This window comes from Astatotilapia calliptera, chromosome 8, assembly GCF_900246225.1.
Source record: "Astatotilapia calliptera chromosome 8, fAstCal1.2, whole genome shotgun sequence".
NCBI lineage: Eukaryota > Metazoa > Chordata > Actinopteri > Cichliformes > Cichlidae > Astatotilapia > Astatotilapia calliptera.
The window spans coordinates 5,711,244-5,736,781 of NC_039309.1; the positions used below are offsets into that span (position 1 = coordinate 5,711,244).

Here is a 25,538-nt window from a genome sequence, read left to right on the forward strand (position 1 = left end):
TTGTGGTGTTGTGTGGAATGTCTTGTTGTCTTTGAAAAGGTTGTTTCGAGAACAACCAGGTCTTCAGTGGCTGTCTTTGTAGAAACTTTATTCTGTTGCTGTCCACCGAAACTACAACTACTTTAACTACCTTCATTCAGAGTTAAGCCATAATTCCTCCATAATTAGTGACGTGGTTGCTGCGTTCTCTAAGTGCGTTCTATCTAACATTCACACACATTCATCAGAGAGCAACTTGGGGTTATTATCTTGCCCAAGGACAGTCTAAACTTCAATCTATGCCTGATATTTCAATGTGGTTTCTATTTTTCCAGTGTATTAATCATTAAGTGATCATTATTGTCCTGATAGATGGGAGCTTTAGTCGTGCACATATTCCCATTGTTTCATATCTGGAGACTTTTTAATCTGAGTGTGACCTTTGTTCTCTTCCAGCCTGGATCCCAGTCCTGCCACTGCGTTCCTGAGACTGTCATCCACCTCCAGCCCTGGCCTCAAGGCCAGCTGATATACCCGAGGAACCTACATCATCTTTCATATTTTCCAGCATCACCCTGAGCAACAACACACCGGGTGCACTCCTTTTGGAGAAACGCCCAAAACCCACCTTCCGAGGACACCAGGGACCGGCCCCTAGGGACTGGCCCCTGTTATGTTTTGTTGACCGACTCGTCCCAACCGGCGAATGACAAGTGTGCATCCGAGGGTGGGGCTTGCCTCAGTCTCTCATGATTGGCTGCTGGATGGAATTAAGGTGAATGGAACACATGCCCAAGGAGCAGGACTCTAACCCATCAGAGGGAGAAGAGAAACAGTGAGTTTGAATTATGTATTTATTGTTTAACGTTAACACAGTTTAATGCCTCAGAAGCAAATTTTGAAATTTTGAAATGGCATCGTTGTTTCATAATGGCTGTTAAAAGTAAGCAGTAGTCGTACCAGTTCCTTTATAGCCATCCCATCTCCTTCTCTACCTTTAGCTTTCCTACTGTAGGTTGTATCTTTACTGAAGCAGCCATGATTTTTTTCTTAGTGCTGTAGAAAAGAGGTTTTCTGATAAGGCAGTATTCATTTTTCAAGATAAGCTAAGCATCGTCGTGTTCTCTTTTTTCCTCCGTACCACTCGCCCCTCTCTCCCTCTTGCCCTTTCCCTCTTGTCTGAATTGTTTCTGAGAAACTAGACCTTCAGCTGCTCCTGACCCTGACGTCCGCGCCCTCGCTCAGCTTCTTCAGACTGAGTCAGTCTAGCCTAAATGCAAACAAACATGGTGCTTTTTAAGCCCCTTCTCATTAATGAAAACATAATATTAGTGGAATGGACTGTTTTCTCATACTGCTAGAGGAAGGGGCCCCTCTGTATGGAAGAGGCCTCTGGGTAAAGGAAATAGTTATCGCTGTATATCAGGCTGCTTTGGGTTTGAAACAAGTCTTTAATTAGAAAGCACCACGATTTCCTTTCATTTGAACTGTGAAATGTCGAAGGTAAAGACACGTCGCCTTCACAGTTATTTGAAGGTGTAATGACAGGTTGGTTTTGTGGTTTCACAAAATAAGTGTTGAAAGCTTCATGAAAGCTTCTGTTTAATCACATCAGGTCTTTATTTTATAGTATTTGTTGTTGCCCATAAGTTCTTAAATGAGCAATTTTAACACAACAGAAATCTGTTTCACCCTTAAATCAAGTATACGTGTTTCTCCTCTGGCATGAATCTAGTGGAAACTAGCTGGTGGTCAGAATCTTAAGAAGTACACTATAGCAACACCTCTTTCCACAAATCATGACCTAGATATGTGTGTGCAGTTTCATGTCGGAACTGTCTGACTACATCCGCCAATTAAAGCGTGCAGCCAGCTAATTACAGCTCAGCTGAGTGGGTTCCCATTAGTGTTTACATCCTGCCACGCGGTCACGAGCATGAGGTCACGGGTAGCTCGTTTTGCACAGCGATACAGTTGATGGGGGTAGTTCGGTAGAAAGGAAGTAGGTCCTACATAAACCTGCTCACAGTCCTGTTGTATTTGAACAGATGGATTAATAGCACTTTCAGCTTTTGGTTGCTCCCTTTTGGGCTCACCACAGTAGATCATCTACCTTCAACGAGTATCTTCTTCTGTCACACCACTTCTCTGCATGTCCTACATTTGATTTTCAGGGTGAACTCTAACTTATTACAATAAAAAATGTATATATTTTGGATAAAACTGTCACAAAAACATGAAATGTTTGGATTAAATCATGCCGAAAAAGACCCTTCCTTACAGGTTTGTCGTCTTGTTGTCTTAAATGAGTAGTTGTATTTACACCATGTGGTATATACCATTTACAGGCTGAGCAGTCAGAGGATAAAGCGAGCATTTGAAGGCAGTACTGGACACCGGCATTAACATGCAGTGTTTGAATTTAACACCGGAACGTTTTCAGTCTTTCGTCTCCGCAGTCAAATTTATGTAAAATGTAAGGTCATGTTTTAGTTACCGTGTGGAGGGACTGACTGCCTGTTCCGCACCGTCAGAGGCCGACGGATTCCTAAGATAACACGGACACCTGTCAGGAGATTAACAGCTCTGCTGCCGGGGGAAACAGAAAGTCGGCGTGGCAGAAGACATCTTGCTTCATTTCACATGTGCGGGTGTAATAACTGAGTGTATCTCTGTTTACACGTGTACCTGCTGGCTGCAGTACTCTGCACGTTAAAAGGACGATGAATTAAGCTCCCGAGGCTACAGACTGGAGTGGTTTCTGCTTAGAGTGGATATCACTAGTGCGCTCAGCATGACAGTGGATTTTATTAAATTTCTACCCCTCCCTTCTGCGTGTTGTCAACCAGTTGTTGTGATCTGATCCGGTCCTTTAAAGTGGTGTTTTGGATACCAGAAGGCAGACGGAGAATACGCCCTCCTCCTAAAGATTGATTGATACATCGTCAGCCTTGTTCAGCTGATTTTTGTTTTCTTTTTTTTTTCTATAAATAAATCCATACAAATATACATTCTATGCACTAAATTTCATTCTCGGCACTCGCTTTTGATGCTGTTTTGCTTCGTGCTCCTATTAACATATTAAGATGCACAAATTGCTGCACATGTCGGATTCTTCCTTGCATCACTCCTCTGAACATGTCACCATAGCTGACGCAAGACTGCTTGCACTGTGTTGCATTAACAGTGGTAAAGGCTTACACCATACAAGTGTTGTGTAGTCTCTTGTATCCAGGAAACTTTGTTCACGAGGCGCGAGGCCTGTTTTTATCCTTTGGACTTATGTGAGATCCTCCCATCCATCATGCACGAGAGACGATCACAGCTCAGCTGGTGGTGCTTGTCTGCATGTGGAATCGTTGGCTTTCTCTGTGTACAATAAGTATTAAGTGCTCCTCTCAACTGTAAATAACATAAGATGGCTCGCAGTAATTGTGTCGTGCTGTTGGATTTGTGTCAGGGAACGCACTTAAGCCTCAAACAGACCTGCTGTTCTTAATTTCTACACGTAGAGACAAATGGAGGACGCCTGTCCTGCAAAGGAAAACAATGACATTGACACACATGGAGAATATGTGCTCTTTCTCCAAATCATATGCCGTATGTAAACCTAGAGATGGACTTAACGACTGTCAGGCCGATTATGAATGCAGTTTGGAGGTGCTGGCTGATGAGGACCAGTCCCACCAGATCAGTTCCAGTTGGGCTCAGCTGGTGTTTACATTCAGCAGATAACGCCGTGCAGTGTGTGCGGCGTGTAAAGATTCTAGTCTGAATTCTTCGGAACAGTCACTGCCAGACGTTCTCATTCAGATATTTTTTTAAACCTTGTTTAAAATTTGTAACTGACAGCCGCGATTTATGGCGTCACTGTTGCTTGGAAGATGCAAAACAAACACGAGAAGAGGAATGGCGGGCGAAAAAGTTTGTGACATAGAAGTATCCCTGCAGAGCGTCCCCTCCTTGGATGGTCTCGCACATTTTGATGACGCTATATACAAGCCGCACAGTGTTATGGTAAAAATAAAACCAGCTGTGATTGTTTGGCTCTCTGCGCTGCACAATTTCTTTGTTTGTTTGTTTCGTTTTTGCACACTACGTTTTATTCCAATCGTCACTTATTTGAAAAAGTGGGACGATCCTCATCGAAGCACGTGATTTTTATTTCCAGTTATGTCTGCTCTCTTGCATCTGAACGTAGTCCATAAAATGTCCAGTCATGGGACATTTAACTGAAAGATGAAGGTGAAAAACTGGGGATAGGAGCAAGAGTGAAAGGGAAGGTTTACAAGATGAGACCTGCTATGATGTATGGTTTGAAGACAGTGGCACTGACAAAAAGATGGTGGAGCTGAAGATGAAATGATTATCAGTGAGTCTGAAAGAGACAGTTCAGGCAGAGCAGTTTGGAGACAAAGTTAGCGAGACAAGGCTGACATGTTGAGAGGAGAGAGAGTGGATATACTGGACCAAGGATGTTGATGATGGAGCTGCCAGGCAGGAGGAAAACAGGGAGCAGAATGATATTATCAGCCATTAAGTGCAGTGCATAGTGGACTGCTTTAAGGGACTTCATGGTTATGCATTGATTGCAAAGCTTTGCAGACAGTCGTCTACATGTTGTAGCTGTTTCCTGTCGCCCCCACCCTCAAACCGGGCACGGCTGCCCCTCCCCGCGGCTGCTCCTGCTGGGAAGGAAAATGGTTTGATTGTTGGGGTTTTCTCCAGAACACTGCAGGGTCTTTATCATATAGTATAAAGCGCCTTGAGGTGATTGTTGGTGTTATTTAGATAAATAAACCTGAAGTGAATTTTTACGCCATCTGTGTCACTCAATCTGCATATTTTGATCTTCAAGCATGTTTTGTGCTTCTTTTTCTTTATGCACTCAAAAAAAAAATTTGCCCAAATTTCTGACTTGAATGTAAAATTTTCCCTGTAATTTTGTTACATAAGTAAAATTGTTACATTTGATTGAATCTGGTGAAGTACAATGTACTTGAATGAGCCTTTGATTGAAGGTGAAGAACGAGTGAAGGTTTGTTTCCTCACTGCCAAAGTCTCTGTGTTGGTCAGATTTTCCCACAACAGTGTCTTTGGTGGAACTGAGCACATAAACAACATTCAGCTTTTCCTTCCCCCTATACATGAGGATGTCCTGCTGTGCCCACGTTAAAAGCATTGTTATTCGCTCTCTTCCTATGGATTTTACGACTATTACTTCCTGTTCCCTTGTTTGTGGATGCAGAGTGTAGTGGTTTACACATTTGCCTAACCAAGCAAAAGATCCCCAGTTTGATCCCATGAGGAGATACAGATCCTTGTGGGGGTTGTGTCAGGAAGAGCATCCAGTGTAAAAATCTGCCAAATGTTTTTGACACTGTAGGCGACCTGTGGTGAATAGGGGATTAGCTGAAATAACTTTAAATGTCCCCTTCCTTTGTTCGTTGGGGACTTAAAAATGTATTTTGATCATCCTCGTTTGTTTGAGATCAGTGTGACCTGCAGTCTACCATCTTTTAAAGCTCTTAAACCAGAGTTTATTTCACAATTACCCCTAATGTGAGAGGCGGGTACCCATTAAGGCCAGGTGGGTGGGTGTCAATCTGTGAGTCAGTCGGCGTAAACCTCAGACTAATTGACTGAAACACTGTCAGGTTTTATTTCTGCATTTGTGAAAGAAAAGTCCCCCTGCAGGAGCTCAGTGATACTTTAAAGAGCTGTGAACATTTCACGGCAGAACTGCATTTGTGTTGTTCGATTTGGGTTATAAATTTGAGTTATTATATCATGATCACAGAAATAACAGCAAATACATGCTGCAGATCTCTTTGGTGTGGTTACGTGTAAAACAAGTGCTTCATACTGGCAAAAGCACTGGGATTTCTCTCTCATGATCATGTAAAACCACCACGCCCAGTATGAAACTGTGAAAACTTTCAGTGAGAATTGGTTTGATTCATGCAATATCAGTCTATATTCGCTTTGTCGTGTGCATTAGTCTGGACTGAGAATTGTGTGAATAAATAGACTTCAGCGCTACTATGTTTGCATGACAGATTAATTTTATTCATCCTGTCAAATTTGCTAAACGAACTTGCAGCTTTAGTGAAATCTTTCTTTAAAAAAAAAAAAATTCACTTCACAGTATCAACATAAATAAGTCTGAACCTCTATATTTATAACAGAGTGTATATGTGCACACCAGACACATCTGGATATGGAAAAAAAATCCAGTTAAATGTAGTCGAATACCTACTAAGTGTTTCCCTTTGGTTTTAGTTCAGAACATTTCAAGCTGTTTATATTTGAGCTTTTAACTACATGTTTATTATTGGTTATGTCTGGGTTACTGTAGAGTTATGGATTTAATCAGAGGGAGTTGTCTTGCTTTCACTCTGTGGCATACTACATCCCCTTCTTCCTCAGCCTGTAATTTAGAGTGTGGCGGGAACAAAGTGTCCATTAGCTCTGGATGTATAGGACGGGGCAGACGCAGCTGTTGGCCCGCAGCATGTAAGCACAACAATAGGCGACTGTGGCCCTCTAAACATAGGACAGGGGCCTCTTTCAGTGTTTGTTATGGATATAATTCTCCAGGCTATTTTGAGCATCTTTGTGTTGTTCTGTCTAAGATGCACGAGCTTCAGAGCAGACAGTTTCCGTTCACCTAGATTAAAAAAGGCAACAAACTCTAGCCAATCACAGGCAGAGTATCGGCAGAATGTAGATAAGTGTGAAAAAGGAAGAGTGAGCGTGGTTAGGAGGGTAAAAATATTACAAATATGTATTGATTACATAAAGAAAAACTTTAACTTTAACTGAGGTTACAACATACAAAAGTTATGAAAAGCTGTGTGTGTGTAATGCCACGGCTGTGGCTCAGGAGGTGGCGCAGGTCATCTCCTAATTGGAATGTCAGCGGTTCGATCCCATCTCTCCTAGATACTAGATACCATCCTTGGGTTGTCCCTGATGCATCCGTCACTGTGAATTTTAGGTTTAAAAAAAGCTTGTGTGAGCGAATGAGGCTTGTAGTAGGAAAGCGCTTTGAGTGCTCTGTTAGTAGGACCGATTATCTACAGAGCGCCTGCAGAGCTCTATAAATAAATATTTGCTGGCCTTTAGCAGCATAACACAAGGTTGATTCAGGGTCACCTGATCCAGTTCAAACTGTAAGCTTTATCAAAGAGCAAAGTTTAAATGTAGAGAGGTTTTCACGTCTTTGTCCTGCAGCCAAACTGGGAGCTGGTTCCACGGGAGAGGAGACTGATGGCTCATTGTGACATGTTGCATCATTAACATGGTCTAGAGTGCCAGATGTGCATTAATCCGCAGCCAAATATAGTCAACAACAAATGCTCTCACCAGCTGTTTTAGCTCCTTTTATAAATGCTATTTTTAAAAATGTATATGTCTCTAATGAGGGGAGGATTTAAGGCCTGAATGTCATTAACAGCTAGAGTATTCAGAGATTGTCTGTCTTTTTACGGGGGGAAATATATATTTACCCTTAATGATCTACACTGTAGTTCCCTGTGACTGGTGTTGGCTGCTTTTTATGTAGTGTATCTATATCTTTATTATTAAGTCCTCCAGTGTCAGTTACCTGACAGACCAGTAATACCTGTGTCGCGCTCACTGTCAGAGTCACAACTGGAGAAGCTGACTGTATAAGAGGAGCCTGGGTGGTACCAAGTTCCATGGATAGGAATAAAAGGGAGGGAGCGGCAGAGAGTATCCATGTGGGTCAGCAGGCTAAACATAGCACGAGTGGACGAGATATCAGTGTGAAGGAGAGTGGGAAAAACAGACAGTGTCCATGCATGAGGGCCGTGCACATCTTTAGCTGCGGCTTTAACTAGAACTGTACCTCAGCCATGCATATTTTACATTCCCACTGCTACATCAGGTCAGCACTATGTGTTTTGTTTGTGTCATCCTTTTGGCTCAAACTCTTGTTTCTTCTCTTGTGTATTTGTTTTTGGACCGCGCGGCCACATTCGGCACACATGTCGAGCCGCAAGGAATTCATCTGCTGCTCTTGAACGCCAGTTTAGGTTTTATACTGTTTACTGCGGAGAATGTAGAGTATGTGCATTGAGTTTTCCGAGAGGCACAGTCTACAGGACTCGCACATTTAGAACTGTGTTGCAATCTGTATCTCGCCGCGGAGCAAGACCTGGGAATTGAACTTACTTTGGTATGCTCGTATAGCACACGCTGTCCTGCCTCAACCTGCAGAGACTCAGATTCCATCAACATATATTCAGTTTAAACCCATGAACAGAAGGTCTTCTATGTGCTAAGTGACCAACGTCTTCCTCAACTGTGCAATACAATTATTTATATATATATATATATATATATATATAAAAAACAAATCTACTTTTCTGTTTGTTTGTAGCAACAAAACATCATAACAGATGAAGATGCAGCATGCCACTGTGAATCTAAACAGCCGTAAAAGCTTTCAGACTAAACCACTTTTTAAAATACAGTCATTTTATGCCATTATGTTATGTATTATACAGCTATTTTATTTTTCAGGGTCACTCGTCACAATGTCTGTCTTTTTTTAATGAGAGCTCTTTGAACAAAGAACACCTCTGAGGTTACTGCATAGACTGTATATAAAAGGCAGAGATAGGCAATGTAATATGACTCATTAGCTTCTGGATTCCCATATTAAAGCCTTGATTTTAGGCATTGCCATCTGGTAATAAGTTCTAAGTTGTGGTACCACAATGTGGATGTGACATCATGACTACATTTGAAGTTAGGGTGGGTTATAGCCTATTTTATCATGGCTTTAGCTGATGCTAATAGCATGCTTTTTACTGTGGCTAAAAACCTCTCTTGCATATTTGTAGAAACTCACTCTGTTGGTTACGTAATTCTTATTTTGATTTAATACAAAGTTTGTTTCTCTGCACTTGCGGCTGCTGTTGATCCTCATCTTCTCGCTGTTTTTCAAGTGGTCCACGTTAGCTAGCTAAGGCTAGCTGGCTGCTCTGGTCACAAAGGCCTAGAGACCAGTTAGCAACCACCGGTTGCTAGGGAAAAGTATTTCCTTTTTTCCTGTCACTAGTTAAAATTGGTCAGAAAGAGCTGTTGTTTCTGTGTTTTTGTTATTATTTTGTTATAATTTTCAGTGAATCACTAGTCATTACTCTGCCATTTGTTGCATCATTCATCAGAGCTCACGTTGCCGAGCTTGTGTTGCGGCACCTTAGGGTTTGTGCAAACTCTCTGTACAGAAATGCAGAGGTATAGGATAGTGTTTAGTGTAGTATAGAAGTATAGTCCTTGTAGGAGTGACAGAGACCTGATTAATGAGTATCTGATGTCATCCCGTTTGCTGATGTTCCCATCTGCACCAACATGCTGCTGCACTGGAAGACTGAGCTGTCACATAGCTGACAGTCTGATGGTTGTCGCCTCCAGCAGCTCCGTGGAGTGATGTTGGAGCCAGTTGGCAGAGGGAGAGATATTTACCTTTGAGTGGCATTGAGTGAAAACCCCATCGCATCTTTCTGCTGCTGTGACAGCTTTAATTCTTTTTTTTTCGCATCCTACTGGCACTTTAACTGACATGTTTGCCCACAAAGTGAATGAAAAACAACAGCCGTGTTCAAAGGCTCTCGGATTTCTTTAGGTATTACTTTGTAAAATATGCATATTGCATCAATTTGTTGTTGTATGTAGAAGTGTTGCTTCACAGGTGAGCAGCATAACTGCTAGAAATGGAGACGGTTGTCAGTGCCAGTAACATTATACCGTGCTTTTGACCACTGAAATCCACTAAAGAAGATACCCAACAGTCATGATAAATCAAGCCTTAATTCAACAGGCTGTTCAAGAGCCCAGTATAATACACATTTGTATTCTGAAAAGTGCAAAAGGGAACCATAGCTGAGAACAAGACACTGCTATAATTAAAACCAGTTTAAAATATGAAGGGTAGTTTGAGCCGGCATTCATGCACAATTATAGCAACTCGTGAGCCTGACAGGTAATTATATTGTTATGTTTCCCAGTTGGAGACAATGTTTGCTGGTGTGAAACACAAAAACATGCTCTCTTAGAGGAGAAAAGAAAAGCCTGTGTCTCATTTAGAAGCAGTAACATAAAACATGTTGTTTATCAGACGTGTGGTTTTTTTTTGACCAAGAGAGCAGAGAAGAAAAATGTGCTATATAGCCACAGAAACATTAAGCAATGAGTAACATGACTGGAGCTCATTTAGTGTAGAACTTTTTTGTTTTGTCTTTGTGTAAACAAGACATACTGAGAGCTGCAATCATGGCAGTATAGCGCTTTATCAAAGTCAAAGTCAAATTTATTTATATGGCACATGGCTGTACAATTAAGATAATCAAAAGAGAAAAACATAGGGAGACATGATAAAAGTTAAGAAAAACAATCATCAAATTAGAAGATTTGAGTAAAACATAAGATCAATAAAAGTCATACAAACTCATTCTGATTTAAAAGCCAGGGAGTAAAAGTTGGTTTTCAGACGGGTTTTGAAAGTTTCCAGTGTTGGGGAGGTCCTGATGTGAAGGGGCAATTTGTTCCACAATTTAGGAGCACCAAAGTCCCGATCTCCTCTGTACTTGAATTCTGCAGACCTCAGTGATTTTGCAGGAGTTTGCAGGAGTGTATCAATTTAAAAGATCGGAAAGGAATGAGGGTGCTAACCCATGCAACGCCTTAAAAACAAATAATAAAATCTTAAAATTAATTTGAAAACTAACTGGCAGACAGTGTAATGATGCCAGTATGGGAGATATGTGTTCTCGCTTGCGTGTGCCACTTAGTAACCGTGCTGCAGTGTTTTGGACCAGCTGCAGACGGCTAACTGATGACAGGCTAACAGCAGAGTAAAGACTATTACAATAGTCGAGGCAAGATGAAATGAAGGCATGGATAGCTCTCTCAAAGTCTCTAAAAAAGAGAAATGGCTTCACTTTAGCAAGTAGCCGAAGATGAAAAAAACTTGATTACAGCATTGATCTGTTTATCAAACATTACATTGGAGTCAAAAATCACTCCTAGGTTCCTCGCAAAGGTTTTTTTTTTTTTTAAACATTTCTAAGGGGCCAAAGTCGCAGTGGTCACAGGGACCAAACACAATCACCTCTGTTTTCTGTTCATTTAGGTTAAGAGAGTTTATCGCTTCATAAAGCAAGAAGGCTCCAGAAGCCACGCTCTCATGTTAAAACGCTAACTTCCTCCATACAGTTCATGGAGTCTGGATGGCAGTTGAATATTTTTGCAAGTCATTTGTTCAAATTATATCAAGCTTAAAGCTATTCTTTATTAAATGCATCAGCTAGATTTTAAAGCTCATCAAGCCACTGAACTGTCCATGTTGATGCTTTTTTGGATTTATTTCATGAAACAGTTCATATTGTTGCTATTCGTGAGTTTTCAGATTTACTGTTTTACAAAAAGGCTAGAAAATAGAAAAGCGTGTTATGATTTTTTTTGATTAAGATGACACTTATTTTCTCGCGTTCTTGAAAGTGTGCTGGGTCTAAAAATGTGAATTCACTGCTAGTATTAGGTAAGTTGGAGCTTACACTATTGTCCAATTGTGGCTTTAGAGACCAAGATGGCAACAGCAATAAGCTAAAGTTGAGACTTCTGAATTCAAGTATGCAAACAATGGCTGACTTCACAGTGGCTAACGCTCCTTTATCCATGTACAGTCTGGAGGAGACTAACCTACCTTTTATTTATTTGTTGTTGATGGCTAACAGGGCAACAGCTTGCATGAACTTTACTTAATAAAGGGATGATTTGTCAACTTGAGTTAGGAAGTTCAGTCCCATTTTAAGTTTACTATTCAAATCCACTCATATGCTTAAGTTAAGAGTATTTAAATTATTAAATTATCCATCTCTCTAGATGCCTGTCTTTGGATGTCTTATTGCAGTAGCTAATCAGGGACGGCTTGCCGTGACCGCCATTTGAACCCGGTTATGTCATTAGAAAGGCAGCGACTCTCTCATTAAAAACTCCTTTCATAAGATTAAAATGTAGCAGCAGAGGAAGGATCCTTTCACCCATTAATAAAGAGTACACTCTTATACATCTCTGTCACAGAGCAAATTTAACTCAGAGGCTTGTGTGTTGTGACCTAGAGTCCAGCAGAGTTGGAGCTCAGTTTATTTATGGTTGTAATGGAGTCCTGCTCCCTCTCCTGGAGCTGGCGTTAAAGGGTCCTGGTGTGGGAGGAGAGCCGGAGGCTGTTAGAGAGCAAAGAGCTGGACTCTTGGGATTCTAAACACATCCCAGACTTGCAGGGAGCACTCGCTGACTCCGGCCCATACTGTACTCGCTTTTCATAACCCCCCTTACCTCACCTCTCTCTGCTTTCATAACTCTCCTGCAAGCAGCCAGCTCCCATCTGCGCTTTACATGCCTTCCACATGTGTCAGCGTGGCTTCAGGTGTGTGTGCACATCCTTGCTGTGAATGCGTGTTGCTTTTGGCTGCATGGTTGACACCTACACTCTTTGCAGTTCTTGTCTTTCGGCTGCTATTGTGGGGTTTCCCCATGAGCGATCTCGTAATTGGCGTGGTTTTGGGGACCTTACTAGTATTCCCCGCAAAGTCTTTTTCCTGCTACTTGGATTCAGTTTGGGAGCACTTTCAGCTTTTACTGCCAAAATGCATCAATTTGCTGCAAGTAAAGCTGCCTTTTTCTTTGACATAAACTTTATGACTTAACTTTTGGTCTAGAGAGCTCAGTTACAACTGAAAATTAAAATTTATGGTGGCAAATCATGCTCCTATATCTCTACGTGATTTGAGTACCAGATGCTTGGCTGGTAAATGGATATAGGGAGAAGGTTTACACAAATAGAGAAGCCAGTTTACTTTCCATATATGGTTTAGCATGAATTATACAGATTACATTATCTCTTAGTCACTCGATCTGTTGTTTATAGATCTGTCCTGGAGCCCATTTATACCTGATATTAACGTGGAGACTTGGATTACTTGGAAAATGATATTTCCATCTGGTATTGATTCTCATTAGCTTGATTTTGAAGCTGACGAATCTCTATAAACAGAAGTGCTGACCATGTGTTTGCCAAAATGCAAGCTCAAAGCTACCATCTGTCATCTAAAGACATATAACAGAACTTACCTGTATTTATAATCAGTGACCACTGGATGGAACATAATATATCTGCTGGCTTCCCCTCACGATGTGGCCACATTGCTGATTGGTTTTGTTGGCATAAAGGGAAACGGTGCTATTGTATCAGATCTACTTATTTTCCATTCGCGGAGAAAGCATTTGTCTGCAGTTCTTTGATGTGCAATTTGAAAAATCACAATTGAGGGCACATAATCTGTCTGGCTGAACAACCAGACACCTGCCTGCAATGTGATGTCAGTGTGAGCCAAACCCCCTCCAGATGTGATTTGTCTGATTCAGCTCAGACTGTGATGTGTTTGGCATACCTGGCTATATATTTTCTTTATGACCTACATACATACAGCTTTACAGAAATAAGTGTTGTATATTTACAGGCGTTGATTGTTCCTCTTTGCTTGTCTCTCTTTGTTCCTTTGTTATTTCTCAGGTGGCTCAATGGCCCAAAAAGGAAGAGGAAGAACAGCCAATGTTCGGTGAAGAGCATGACTGGTGAGTGTCTGATGGATTGACTCTCTGGAGTGGCACCTAAGAAAAAAGCACTTCTCTTACCTGAAATATGCCTGACGTCTTCAGATGTACCCCTTTACTTTAGAGAACAAACAGTCTCCAAATATAGGTAACCATTCATTTTGAAAATTGCTTTTCCAGCACTTTGTTTTGGAGGTGTTTGATATATTTTTGGATTCTCTGAATCTTTTTTGCTTTATAAAAAAGGACTCTCAGTCTCGCCACAGTGTACCCAAGCACTGAGTGAGTGACTGCAAAGAAGTTAAGCACAAGATTGATTCCTGCCGCGTGTACATTACACTTTCAATTTGTCAAGAGCAAAGAGAAGAAGTAAAACATCTTGGCACCTGTCATCAATAAACGAAAGCCTTCTGCTTTGTCTGTTTTCATGTTGGATGCAGTTCATTGTCAGAGTGACAGCTCCAAATCCCCTGAGCTGGAAGAAGCGAGTGAGGAAGGGAGGTGAGAGATTGGGAGCGATAGAGTGGGAGGAACACCAACATAAAAATCCAAGTCTACAGGATAGCTGATTTAATAAAATATATCTCCCAAGGCTGAGTCCAAATGTTTCCCCTCCCAGCAGGCTTCCTCCCTGCATGACTGCTTGTGCCATGCTTTACCTGCCATGGTTCATTTGAACTGGGAAAGTATGACAGTATGTCTGTCTTAGGGGCATGGTTGTCTGAGATTCAATTATATACACTGTCAGAATTTTCCTCTGAGAGTGGACCAACCCTCAGCAAGTGAATGGATACCTTAACAACCATAATATCATTGTGTTGTGTCCATACAGTGCATTAATAGGCGACTAGCATAAATATAGACGATTATAATATGTTAATAATGAAGCCAATAATCTAAGCCTAGGTAACCAAATCATCTTGATAAATAGTAGATTTACAGTAGAGCTACTTTACAAGAGTAGCTTTGCATGAATCGCTAATGAGCCATTCATGTCCTTATTATCCATATGGCACATTTGGTGTAATTTCAGCTTGTCGTGCCCCTTCCAGTTCTCCAGGCTGGACACAGAAGTGTACAATCAAGTCAGTTATATGTGCAGGAGCGCAGAACTTCTCAGATTACACCAAGGAAAAGCTGAAACAGCTTGAAAAAGTTTCTTTGTTTTTAATCAATCGGTAGAAGATTGCAAGAAGTCCAGAGCACCCAAAATGCCAGGATAAGTGCTTACAGGGCTGTGATGATGTTACAAACTGTTGCATCCTTTAAACCAAAAACTTGTACGAGCTTTGACTGCAGACTGAAGACTGAGGTTTTGGATTACTGGCATTACTGGTAATATGTGCATCAAACATTTTAGGTTTTCGATTTTGGATGCAGGGCAAGCACAGTGGCATGGATGTCAGCACTGTTGCCTGAGTTCAATTCCACCATCAGGCCGGGGTCTTTCTATGTGGAGTTTGCATGTTCTCCCTGTGTTTGCGTGGGTTCTCTCCGGGTGCTCCGGCTTCCTCCCACAATCCAGAGACATGCAGTTAGTGGGGATAGGTTAATTGGAAACACTAAATTGCCTATAGGTGTGAATAGGGGAGTGAATGTGAGTGTGGTTGTTTGTCTCTGTCTGTGTGTTAGCCCTGCGACAGACTGGCAACCTATCCAGGGTGTACCCTGCCTCTCACCCTAAGACAGCTGGGATAGGCTCAAGCGCCCCCCGCGACCCTGACAAGGATAAGCAGGAGCGAATGCAAGGATTTTGGATGCACTGATTCTCTTTTTTTCCTTTGCACATTACTCTATTTTCCGTTCTCTCAAAGTGCACAAGCCTTCTGCCACCTCAGTTTCTTGTCGCTCCCTTTGTCTGCATTTTCACATCTTCTGTAAAGGAACCAGAAACTGGCTTTTGCCCCTGCAGGATTATGTTCCCAGGCAAAAATAAACCCTCCTCTGACAGAGCAACCCTGTGCCCACCGCTATTTTAGTTTCATTTTAACTTAATTCATTTATTAAAAGTTCAAGGACGTCCACCGCTTAAAAGAAGGCTGTTTAAAACAAAAAGCACCAGACAAAAGCGCATTGACCAAAACGATTTTTGCCACGTTTGCCATAATTGGTAGTTTGATCAATTCTTCTCGGGCCCTTTCAGCGGTACATAAACACAGCATTTAATCCATTTACAGCAATAGATTTTAAGTGGCATTCAGGGAAGGGACAATAAACACAGCTGCACTTAGCTTTGCGTAATAGCTGTTGATTCAACTCCAGCTATCGGTGTAGTATTGTCCTCCGGTGTCATCAGTGTTTACAGTTTCAAATGTCACCTCGCTTGGATGTTGTCATGTAAGGACCTCTAAGAAACAATCCCGAGACTCCTTCAGGGATTCAAACGCCCCTCCCCACCCGATTTCACTCACACACACAGACATACTCTCACATGCACACACACTTTGATAAAACAAAAACGGCAAGTGTTATGGTGGGAAACTTGCGGAGACAAAATATTTATCTTGACTCAGCCACACTTGAAAAATCTCCTTCCTTTTCCTGCGTTTTGCTGGTGGCCCGTCTGGGAGGGGCCGGCAGCCAGAGCCAGAGAGCTGCAGCGGTATTGATTTTGGGCTTGGCTTCCAAACACAGCCACAGCAGCGGCTCGGGGATCCGCCTGCTGCTGCCTGCCCTGCCAACACAGCGGGGCTCACATTTTATCTTATGTGATGGTTCTCTGGTTCTTCTGACTCCTTTTTAAACCTCTTTCCCCTCCTGCATTCTCCCATCTGACCTTTTGTCATTTCTCTGGCTCACCTCCCTTTTACTACTTTTCTTTCTTTTTCTCTTTTTAGATAAGTTCTTCTTATCTTTTTTTTTTTTTTTTTAAATTTGACAGAAAGAAGCCGAGTGCTCCTCAGTTTGGAAAACTGTCACTTTTGTGCCTTAGGCAAGTGCTCTTCTCTCTCTTTTGTCTTTTTTCTCTTCTTCCCACTATCCGCTTCTTGCCTTCCCCCTCCTCCTCTAAAATCTGTAACCGAGCCAAAAAGGCAGAGCCCAACTGACACTGCCAGTCACTGCTCTCACCACGCCTTGGTGTACGCACACAGACACACAAAAGCGTATATCACTGGATCCATTTTTAACCGCTAAAAATAAAGAAAAGCAGGCTTTCAAAGATTTCCCTCATTAGATTTTCTATATCATTTTTTTAATAGAAATATAATCAATAGAAAAAGTAAAACTACATTAAATCAATACTTATTGTGTACTTTGCCTTTAACATCACCGGTTTTTCAGCTTTTTTTTTTCTTTGAATCACCGAGAGCTTGCCACAGTTCTTCTGTGGATTCGCTTCCGTCTCCTAATGTAATCTGAAACTCTGTGGGGACCGAACCATCTGTTGCGCGAACCTTTAGTCTTCTTTCTTTATTATTGGGGTCTTTGTCGTGCTGCAGAATGAATTTGGGACCAATCAGACGCTTCCTTGGTGATACTGTGTGATAGATCACAATCTCAACACCCCGATCCTCACACACAGTGCGTGTATGTGCAAAGTGCAGAGATTTGTGTGGGGCTGCACTTAAAACACCCACACTGAATTTTTTTGCGACTTGTAGTGCATCGTCTCCGCCCCTCCCAGCTTCATAGCTACTGTAAATATCACATGAAATGTCTGCAAATCTGCTATTTCCTGTGTCTCCTTGCTTGCTTTTTTGGTCTCGCAGTATGGAAAAAAGAACAAACTGTGCCTTTTCTGAGTTTAAAGCAGAGGAACGACTGTGAAATAGGACAGAAAGAGAACAATCCAAATACTGTCACTTTAGATGAGCTGGCGCTGTAGTATCTGCTGTGAGAACCTCAGCTCAGTTAGGATCAAACCAAACAGTAAAGCTCTTGTGTGTTTAATTGTGTGACCACAGTAATTTGAGTAGCTTTGTGTCAGTACACAACTTAAAGGAATGACTGAAGTAGGAAAATATGCATAGTACTTTTTTCTTGTTTTAGTTTAAAACAAAGTTTGCAGACTTTCCAAAGTAATTCATGTAATACAGCTTCCTCCCAGTCTAACCCTATTAGTTACTTGGAAACCTTGTTGAATATCCTGTTTGCTAATTAAAGACTAATTACAAATGGGGGTTCACTTCTTACATGCTCTCCTCAGAGCATTATCATATGCCAGTGTAAAAAGAAGTATTTCAACTCCGGCCACATTTACTGTAGCACCAGAGGGTAAGTGGGGTTGATTGTGAGCTCTGCTGCCTCTGTAACCACACAGCGGTGTCACAGTGCACTGATGTGCTCGTCTGCATGGCTGTAGAAAGGTTAAACCATTACAGTTTACTAGGAGGGGAGCTTTAAAGAGACGAGAGCTAAAACCGTTTGGCTTCAAAGGTCACAGTAACATAAGTAACTTAGTTTTTTATTATGTGAATCATGCAAAATTACACTAGTAAAGTCTAAAACTAAAAATATGATGCTGGAAAGTGAACTCCCATTGACCACTTTAAAGGTGCCACAGGCTGCGTAGCGGTACTGTTCACCACAGAAACTGTGTGGGTATAGTCTAGTGGCCCTATTTGAATTATTAGCACTTGTCCCTATTAGAAAGGTACTGACTGCGTTACCCTGCAGGTTAAATGATGTGAAGAAACAGACGATTTTTTTTATTCAGGCATCACAGTGAAAAACTCGAACACTACTGTTGTGTTCCTTCCAAGGTCTCCAAATGTGCTTTTACTTTCTTATTCAGAGGTTTGAATTCACAGTGATGTACAGTAGCACAAAAAGGTAAGGACGACGATGATGAAGTACTTCTGCCGTGGTAGGATGTAATTGTTTTATAGATGCTCGCCCACAGCATCGGTGAGAAACACACGATCTGTCTTTTCATTGGTTCTTTCTCTTTCAGGGTACATTCCCAGCTACCTCGAAAAGGATGAGCCATGTGTGGTGTGTGGCGACAAGGCCACGGGTTACCACTACCGCTGCATTACCTGCGAGGGCTGCAAGGTACACACACAAACCCAGAGAAGCCCACAGCAGGTTCATAACCCGCATAATTGCTGCAGGAAAACTTAATTTAATGCCTTCGAGGTCAAGTGCCAAGACACACGACTCACAGCCGTGCACGCGCACACTCTTTTATAGTGAACAGCCATGCACCGAGGTCATACACATATTGCTGTCACTTCATCTCTGAGCCGTGTGTCATTTGTCTTCCTCGCTGTCAGTGTGCTGTGTGATCAGACTGCTTTGCTTCCTTTTGCTCATGTGTTTGTTTATCATTTTATATTTAGGCGTCACTGAAGGGATTGAGCGTTGCTGGCAATGATGCATTTGATGTCTCAGTTATTGGGCAGCATTGGGGGGGAAAAAGACTTTTTTTCCTTTTGTTTTTTTCAAATAAATCTGATTTATGGTAAATATTTCATGCTCACTTCCCTTCGGTATGTAGAAGTATCTACGCCTGTCAAAAGAATGCTTTAGATCTAATAATACAAGCATAATATTAAATCTCCTTTCACATTTCCATCTACAGTTTGTTTGTCTTGTGCGTAGATCATTGGGCCGCCGCGTAGCTTTCACAGAAATTGCCTCAGATTTAGTAGCAAGTGGGGCTGACAATACGTTTAATCAAATTTTGCATTAAACACATAAATTTCACAGTAAAGACGCAGCAGCGGTAATTAAAATGTCTCCCTTCCCGCCAGCAGCGGCTGCGGCTGGAAGCAAAATGTTTTCAGGGCTTTTACTGTGCTCGTATTTCTCCATCTGTGTCACATCCACGTCTGCCTGCTCTGTCTACCTCCAGGGTTTTTTTCGTAGGACCATTCAGAAGAACCTCCACCCGGCCTACTCCTGTAAGTACGATGGTTGCTGCATCATCGACAAGATCACCCGCAACCAGTGCCAGCTGTGCCGCTTCAAGAAGTGCATTGCTGTGGGCATGGCCATGGACTGTGAGTGCACGCACAAAAATATAAAACGAAAATGAATTGATGTCACTTGTTTATTTTTTTAATAACATTCAAGAGGTAGTAAGACTAAACAGCACGGGGACCTAATATTTCACAGCTGGAGCTGCAACTTTATATATATGCAAACAAATTTCAGGTGATACACAAGCAGTGTGCCTGCCTTTTTTTTCTAATTTCTTCCTCCTCCTCTTCCCACCTCCTTTTCCCTCCAGTGGTACTGGATGACTCAAAACGGGTGGCTAAACGGCGCCTGATTGAGGAGAACAGGGAGCGGCGTAAGAAGGAGGAGATGGTAAAATCCCTCCAGACCCGTCCGGAGCCCACGGGGGCTGAGTGGGAGCTGATCCGCTTGGTGACGGAAGCCCATCGTCACACCAATGCTCAGGGCGCACAGTGGAAGCAGAAGCGCAAATTCCTGGTGAGAAGCTACGGCACAGTGATACACAGCCAATTGTGATTGTGCATTTTCTTTTCTACATTGTTGCCGCACTGTTTTTCCAGCATATTTAAGTGATAGCTTAGGGTTACCTCAGCTGGGATTTTTCATTGCTGTCATTTCTTTAGAGCAATTTAAGGCGACTTCTTACATTACAAGATTATCTACTGAAAAAAGTAGCTTGTTAGGTTTCACCATTACCTTAGAAAAAAGCTGCTTCTCCGACAACATAAACAGCAACAAGCTCATTAATTTTACTCAGTGACAGCCTTAGCCGAACTAAAACCTAGCCATTGCTGTTTTGAAGCTGGCTTAATTGCCTTCCTCAGCGGGCTTCACAAACAGTGTTGGGGGACTGTGATTAGCTTGCAGTGACTGAGGTGGAGCTCACAGACACTTATTGATGTTGTTTGTGTCAGTTTCACTTGTAAGTTCAAGGTGATTACGGCATGATGTAAAGGTTGTCCTTTCTGAAATCCAGCACGCTGAGCTACAGATAAACGCTGTGGCAAAAGTACAATTCATTGTCTTTCAATATAAAGGATCCATAGTAGCTGCACACATACAGAAACTGTGGGGCAAGGAACAAAGGAGTACAGCAGCCTTTTAACAGCATAAAATTGCTCCTTTAAAAAAAATCTTTTGTTTTGTTTGGTTTTTTTGCATTACTTCATTTGCAAAACTTATCTGAGAACTCTTTACATCAGGAATACAGGTGAGAGACATCCGAAGCAGATTATCAGAGGGTCTTTTATTTTGAAAATTCTCTTTCTTTTGAAGGCAAACAATCTGCACTTCTGATTTGTGTCAAATTTTCACACTTTCATAACCACTTAGTGGGCGAGTTCTTATAGACAAGGCATTGTCTTTCATGTAAACTATGAGTGACTGTGGCAGTCTGCTAGCAACCACAGCAGTCACAAGGAGGCTCAAAGTGCAGCACTGTACACACCTTTGCAACAAATTTCACCTAGCAGCAGCAAACAATACTCATCAGTGTTCCATTTATGGAATACTCGGAGGTTGCCGGGGGTCTCGCCAGCCAGTCTCTAGACCTGTTCACTGGGGTTTTAGCTGTCAGTTTCACAGCAACTGCCAGCAACGTCCAGCAACCACTGGGTGAAATCAGAAAGCACTACGCCACATACCTCTTTGCGATTGTTTTGGTCTCAAAGTAATGGATTGCCACAGTCACTTTAGGTTTGAGCGGTGGTTGAAGAATAGTCATTTTTCCCTAGCAACCAATGGTTGACAGGCTGTCATCAACTGGTCTTTAGGCCTTAACATCATGACCTGTTTACATCGATGACGAATCAATTATCTTATTTAGTATTTTGATTTATCAACCTTTCCACTTCAGATTTTTCCTCATTTTGAAAAAGTTCATATTAAAAATATATTGCATGCATCTTAATTTTGGGATGATTTCAAAGATACCCAAGCTTTTATAGAAGCCATCACACCCATATTTCTTAACCTGCCTGCATACACAGAACCAGAGAAGCTCTCTGTGCATGTGTGAATATGTGTGTTTGACAGTGGCAGGGATAATTACATTTACCCCAAAAGATTTGAGGCTTATATGAACTTTTAATTTATATTCATATTTTGGGAGTAAAAAATACCCATTGCAGAAATAAAAAGAGAACCACTCCTGACAGAAGCATTCCCACCTGACTAATGTTATAATATTTCTTTCAAGTCATCTCCTTTCACCGGTGTGGGTTGTTGCAGGGGACACATCAATAATAACTGCACTTATAGTACTCTAACAAGTTCCTTTGGATGGATTCAATTCAATTCAGCTTTATGTATACAGCCCCCAAATCACAACAACAGTGACCTCAAGTTGCTTTAGATAATACGGTGAAGACACTACAGTAATACAGTGAAACTGAAATATTCAGACGACTCCCTATGAGCAAGAACTTGGCAACAATAGGGAGGAAAAACTCATTTTTAACAGGAAGAAACCTCTGACAGAGCCAGGCTCAGGGAGGGGCAGGGTGAGGGGAGAAGAATAGAAAGGCCATTACAGCCGAAACAAGTTTAAGTCACATTAAGGTCATTTTAAATCTGTTTAAAGCACTAAATATAGGTTGAAAATACCCAATAAACACAACCACCACAATCTATTTCACACAATAAAATTCTGTAGCTCTATTTTAGTGTTTTCCAACAAACATGCAGTCACTCACATGTCTTTATCGCTGTGTATTCCCTGGTCTTTTTCTATTTTTCTCACCTCGTCTGTGCCTTTATTCCTCAGTTCCCTCCAGAGTTGTGAGTTTTATTCATTCAAATCTTCTGGGTTCTTAACGCAGACATAATTCTCCACATAGTTTTCACCTCAACTTTTCGTTTCCACTTTAATCTCACGCTCGTCTTCATTTCTTTGTTTTCTCTCTCACTGTCCCTCGGCGTCTCCCCTCGCTTTCCTTTCTGTTTTGCCCATCTGCTTTCCGTAAGATCCTTTCTTATCTCAGCCAAGGCAAATCCTCAGTCATTAGCGCTCATCTGCAAGTTGGCAGGCATTGTGTGTGTCTCTCACACACTGCTCTCCTGCATGTGTTAGTGCTCAGATTCATCCTGGACAGCCCCGTCTGGGTGTCCCCGTCTGTATCAAGCTCCCCTGTCACGCATAAACACAGACTCTGACCTTATGTTTTGGCTCAGGCTTATCGGAGATACTTACACAGTTTTAAGTGCCTGTCAACAGCTTTGCAGCAGAATGAGATGATATGTCACGTACAAATCAAGGCGCTGTATTTAAAAAATTCTATCCCACCAAGGTGGAGAGGGTTTCAAAGCATTTGTGGCCTGCTTATTTCAGAAGGCAGTGGATGGATGTGATGAGAACGTACTCACATAGCTGCATAGCTTTGTCCTGTCACCACTTCCTCATGACTCATGACTTGGTTGAAGGCTACAGTGAGCAGGTGGAAGGTCAGAGTTGGTGTTAAAATTAGGGTTAAACATATTTTTAACAGCACTTAAAATTAAAGCGCTTTATGTTACGGACGGGTCTTGCACCAAGCAGAATTTAAAGCTCAGCACAGTAACCCTGAGCTTGGTTCCTCTAAAGGATCAACTGTTCCATTTCACACGGCATTCACACACTAACGGGGCGCTGGAGTCACTTAACCCTGAATATCTAAATTTAAATGCTAAGCCAACCAGGATGAGCCCATTCTGCCCTATGAGGACTACTACTTTAAAACAGCAGCAATCACACTTCTTCTCATACATTGTACTTCAGCATGCAAATGATGCCGGATGCACTGAGGGATGACCCTCCTCACTTAAACTGCAGTGTTTTCCTGAGAGAAGAGAAGAAATTCAGTATGTTGGAACGCTAGTTTCATTGTTACGCTGCATATATCAGGTACAGATCAGATACAGGCACAGAACAAATAAAGAATATGGGGGGGATACATGAGTACCTCGCATATATGTGTGGAAACCAGCTGCAACCCACACGAACAAATTGAAAATATGTAAATAGTTCGATTTCCTCTGGTGGCCGATTGAGGCTGACTACTGTAGCGATCAGTAGCGGTAGACTCTTATGTGAAAATGGCAAATTCTAAAGTAGAAATAACTGCCTGATGCTAAAAATGGTTTTGTTCTCTATAGCTGACTTAAACCTTTATAAGCACAGGGGAAAGTTAAACTGTCGTGTGGATGCCAATGCACATTTTAAGCATGAACTCACCACACTCATCTGTATGGTGTTAAAAGTCCCTAGAACCCTTTTGTTCAAATATGGGAACTTTAAGACCATGGCAGGCAATAATCTCAACACAATGCAGCCTAAAGTGGAAATTTTAATTCTAATGCATCTTTTTTAATTTAAAAAAAGTAACAAAGTGCTTGAGAGAGGTGGTCCTTAGGTGTCTTTCACACAGGCCTAGACACTGGATAGCAACCTGCTGGCAACCTTCAGTCTCCAGGCAAAAACGTGTATTCTCCAACTGCTTCGCAAGAGGTTGCCGGCAGTTGGTAGGTGAAGTTGGTCTCAAAGAAATGTATGGTGCTACCCCGAAAACCTTATTACGATCAATTTGGCCGCTAGCAGACTGCCGCAGTGACTTGTAGCTTGCGACTTGTTTACAAGCACTTGCCAACTCTTTGGTAGCGGCAGTGAAACTGTTAATAGTGTGAAGCGCAGAGAGCATTCCCCTTCAGATTAAATGTGTTTGTTTCAGCAGTAAGGCACGACTTCTGGTCTGCTTCTTCTAGCACTTGTTGGGTATTTAATAGAGATGGCACGATACCACTTTTTTATGTCCGATACCGATACCGATATCATAAATTTGGATATCTGCCGATACCGATATGAATCCGATATAGTGTTTTTTAATCAACAAAACTGTTTTTTAAATATCTTGCTGCATTTTGTATAAGTTCATACTCAAGTTTAAAACAACAACTACACTAAAGCTATTCTGTTATACCTGTATGCAAAAAAAAATATTTCATAGTTCAGCAATACTGATCAATCTAATAAACTTAAACCTACACCATCCTCCCTATTCTGGTATTTTAAAGAGTACTTAGCATAAATATTAAGCAACCTAACTAATAGGGTTCCAACTCCCAGCAACAACAAAAATAAATAAATAAAAAATAGGGAACCACCCCTCACGCTCCACCTCATGATGCTTAATCGACGTAATCAACCTTAATTTGATGCAGTGTGAAAAAAATGCACAGAAATCAATTATTTTTCAAGAAATATTAAATAGATTCAACATCTTTCTTCAACAAAATTGCAGACTGCACAGATGGTACCTTCCCAAAGGAAAAAGTACTATAGCTTACTAGGGTATATATATTAGACTTAATAGTCACTATATACAGTAATTGACTTCTATTCATTTTACATCAAATTGAAACTTTGGTGTCAGATAATTATTTATTAAAAGCTAGACATTTTAAATGAGAATAAGAAAGAAAAGTATGTCTTTGTGCCCCCTTTTCCCTGTTAATGCCCTATCGGCCCCCCTGGCTAAACTTTGCTAGATCCGCCCCTGCACAGTTACCAGCGTCAGCTACGTAGAAAAAGATCCTGGTGTAGAAAGTAATATTAAATACATTCTAACAACAGCTGATCAAGCTTAAACGTGCTGCTGTTGTTCAGCCCCTGGTTTCCTCTTTCCGGTGCAAAGTATTTAACATACTTTCTATGTAAATATACAGGTGACCACTGGTTCTAGCAACCAGAGAAATTCAAAGTATATTTTTAGTGCCTTAGCCTAAGTGCAATGAATTTCAGCCAGTGACAGCAGCAGCCTACAGAATCCAACCAGTTGAGGGAAACACATTTTTTCCCTACTGACCAGGGGTTCCCATTGGGTTGCTGACTGCTCTCTAGCTCTGTGTGGCTGAGGCTTTACAGACTATAAAGGATAATAAGAAAACATCTGCTATCATTACACTTAATCTAATTTTTAGACCAAGAAGAAGTGACACATGAGCCACTCTGTTTCCATTTTTAGTTTTGTGTGCTT

General features: G+C 41.5%; 1 protein-coding gene across 2 annotated transcripts in view; it reads left to right on the forward strand.

Annotated features, from left to right (window-relative positions):
- LOC113028102 (thyroid hormone receptor alpha-B) overlaps positions 1 to 25,538 on the forward strand; it is a 161,278-nt gene that overhangs the window by 122,092 nt on the left and 13,648 nt on the right. For both annotated transcript variants that reach the window (XM_026178098.1, XM_026178097.1), the window contains 5 exons: positions 436 to 814; positions 13,586 to 13,647; positions 18,521 to 18,621; positions 19,424 to 19,571; positions 19,802 to 20,007. In XM_026178098.1, the coding sequence (XP_026033883.1) occupies positions 759 to 814; positions 13,586 to 13,647; positions 18,521 to 18,621; positions 19,424 to 19,571; positions 19,802 to 20,007 (573 nt within the window). In that variant the 5' untranslated portion in view covers positions 436 to 758. The remainder of the gene's footprint in view (positions 1 to 435; positions 815 to 13,585; positions 13,648 to 18,520; positions 18,622 to 19,423; positions 19,572 to 19,801; positions 20,008 to 25,538) is intronic.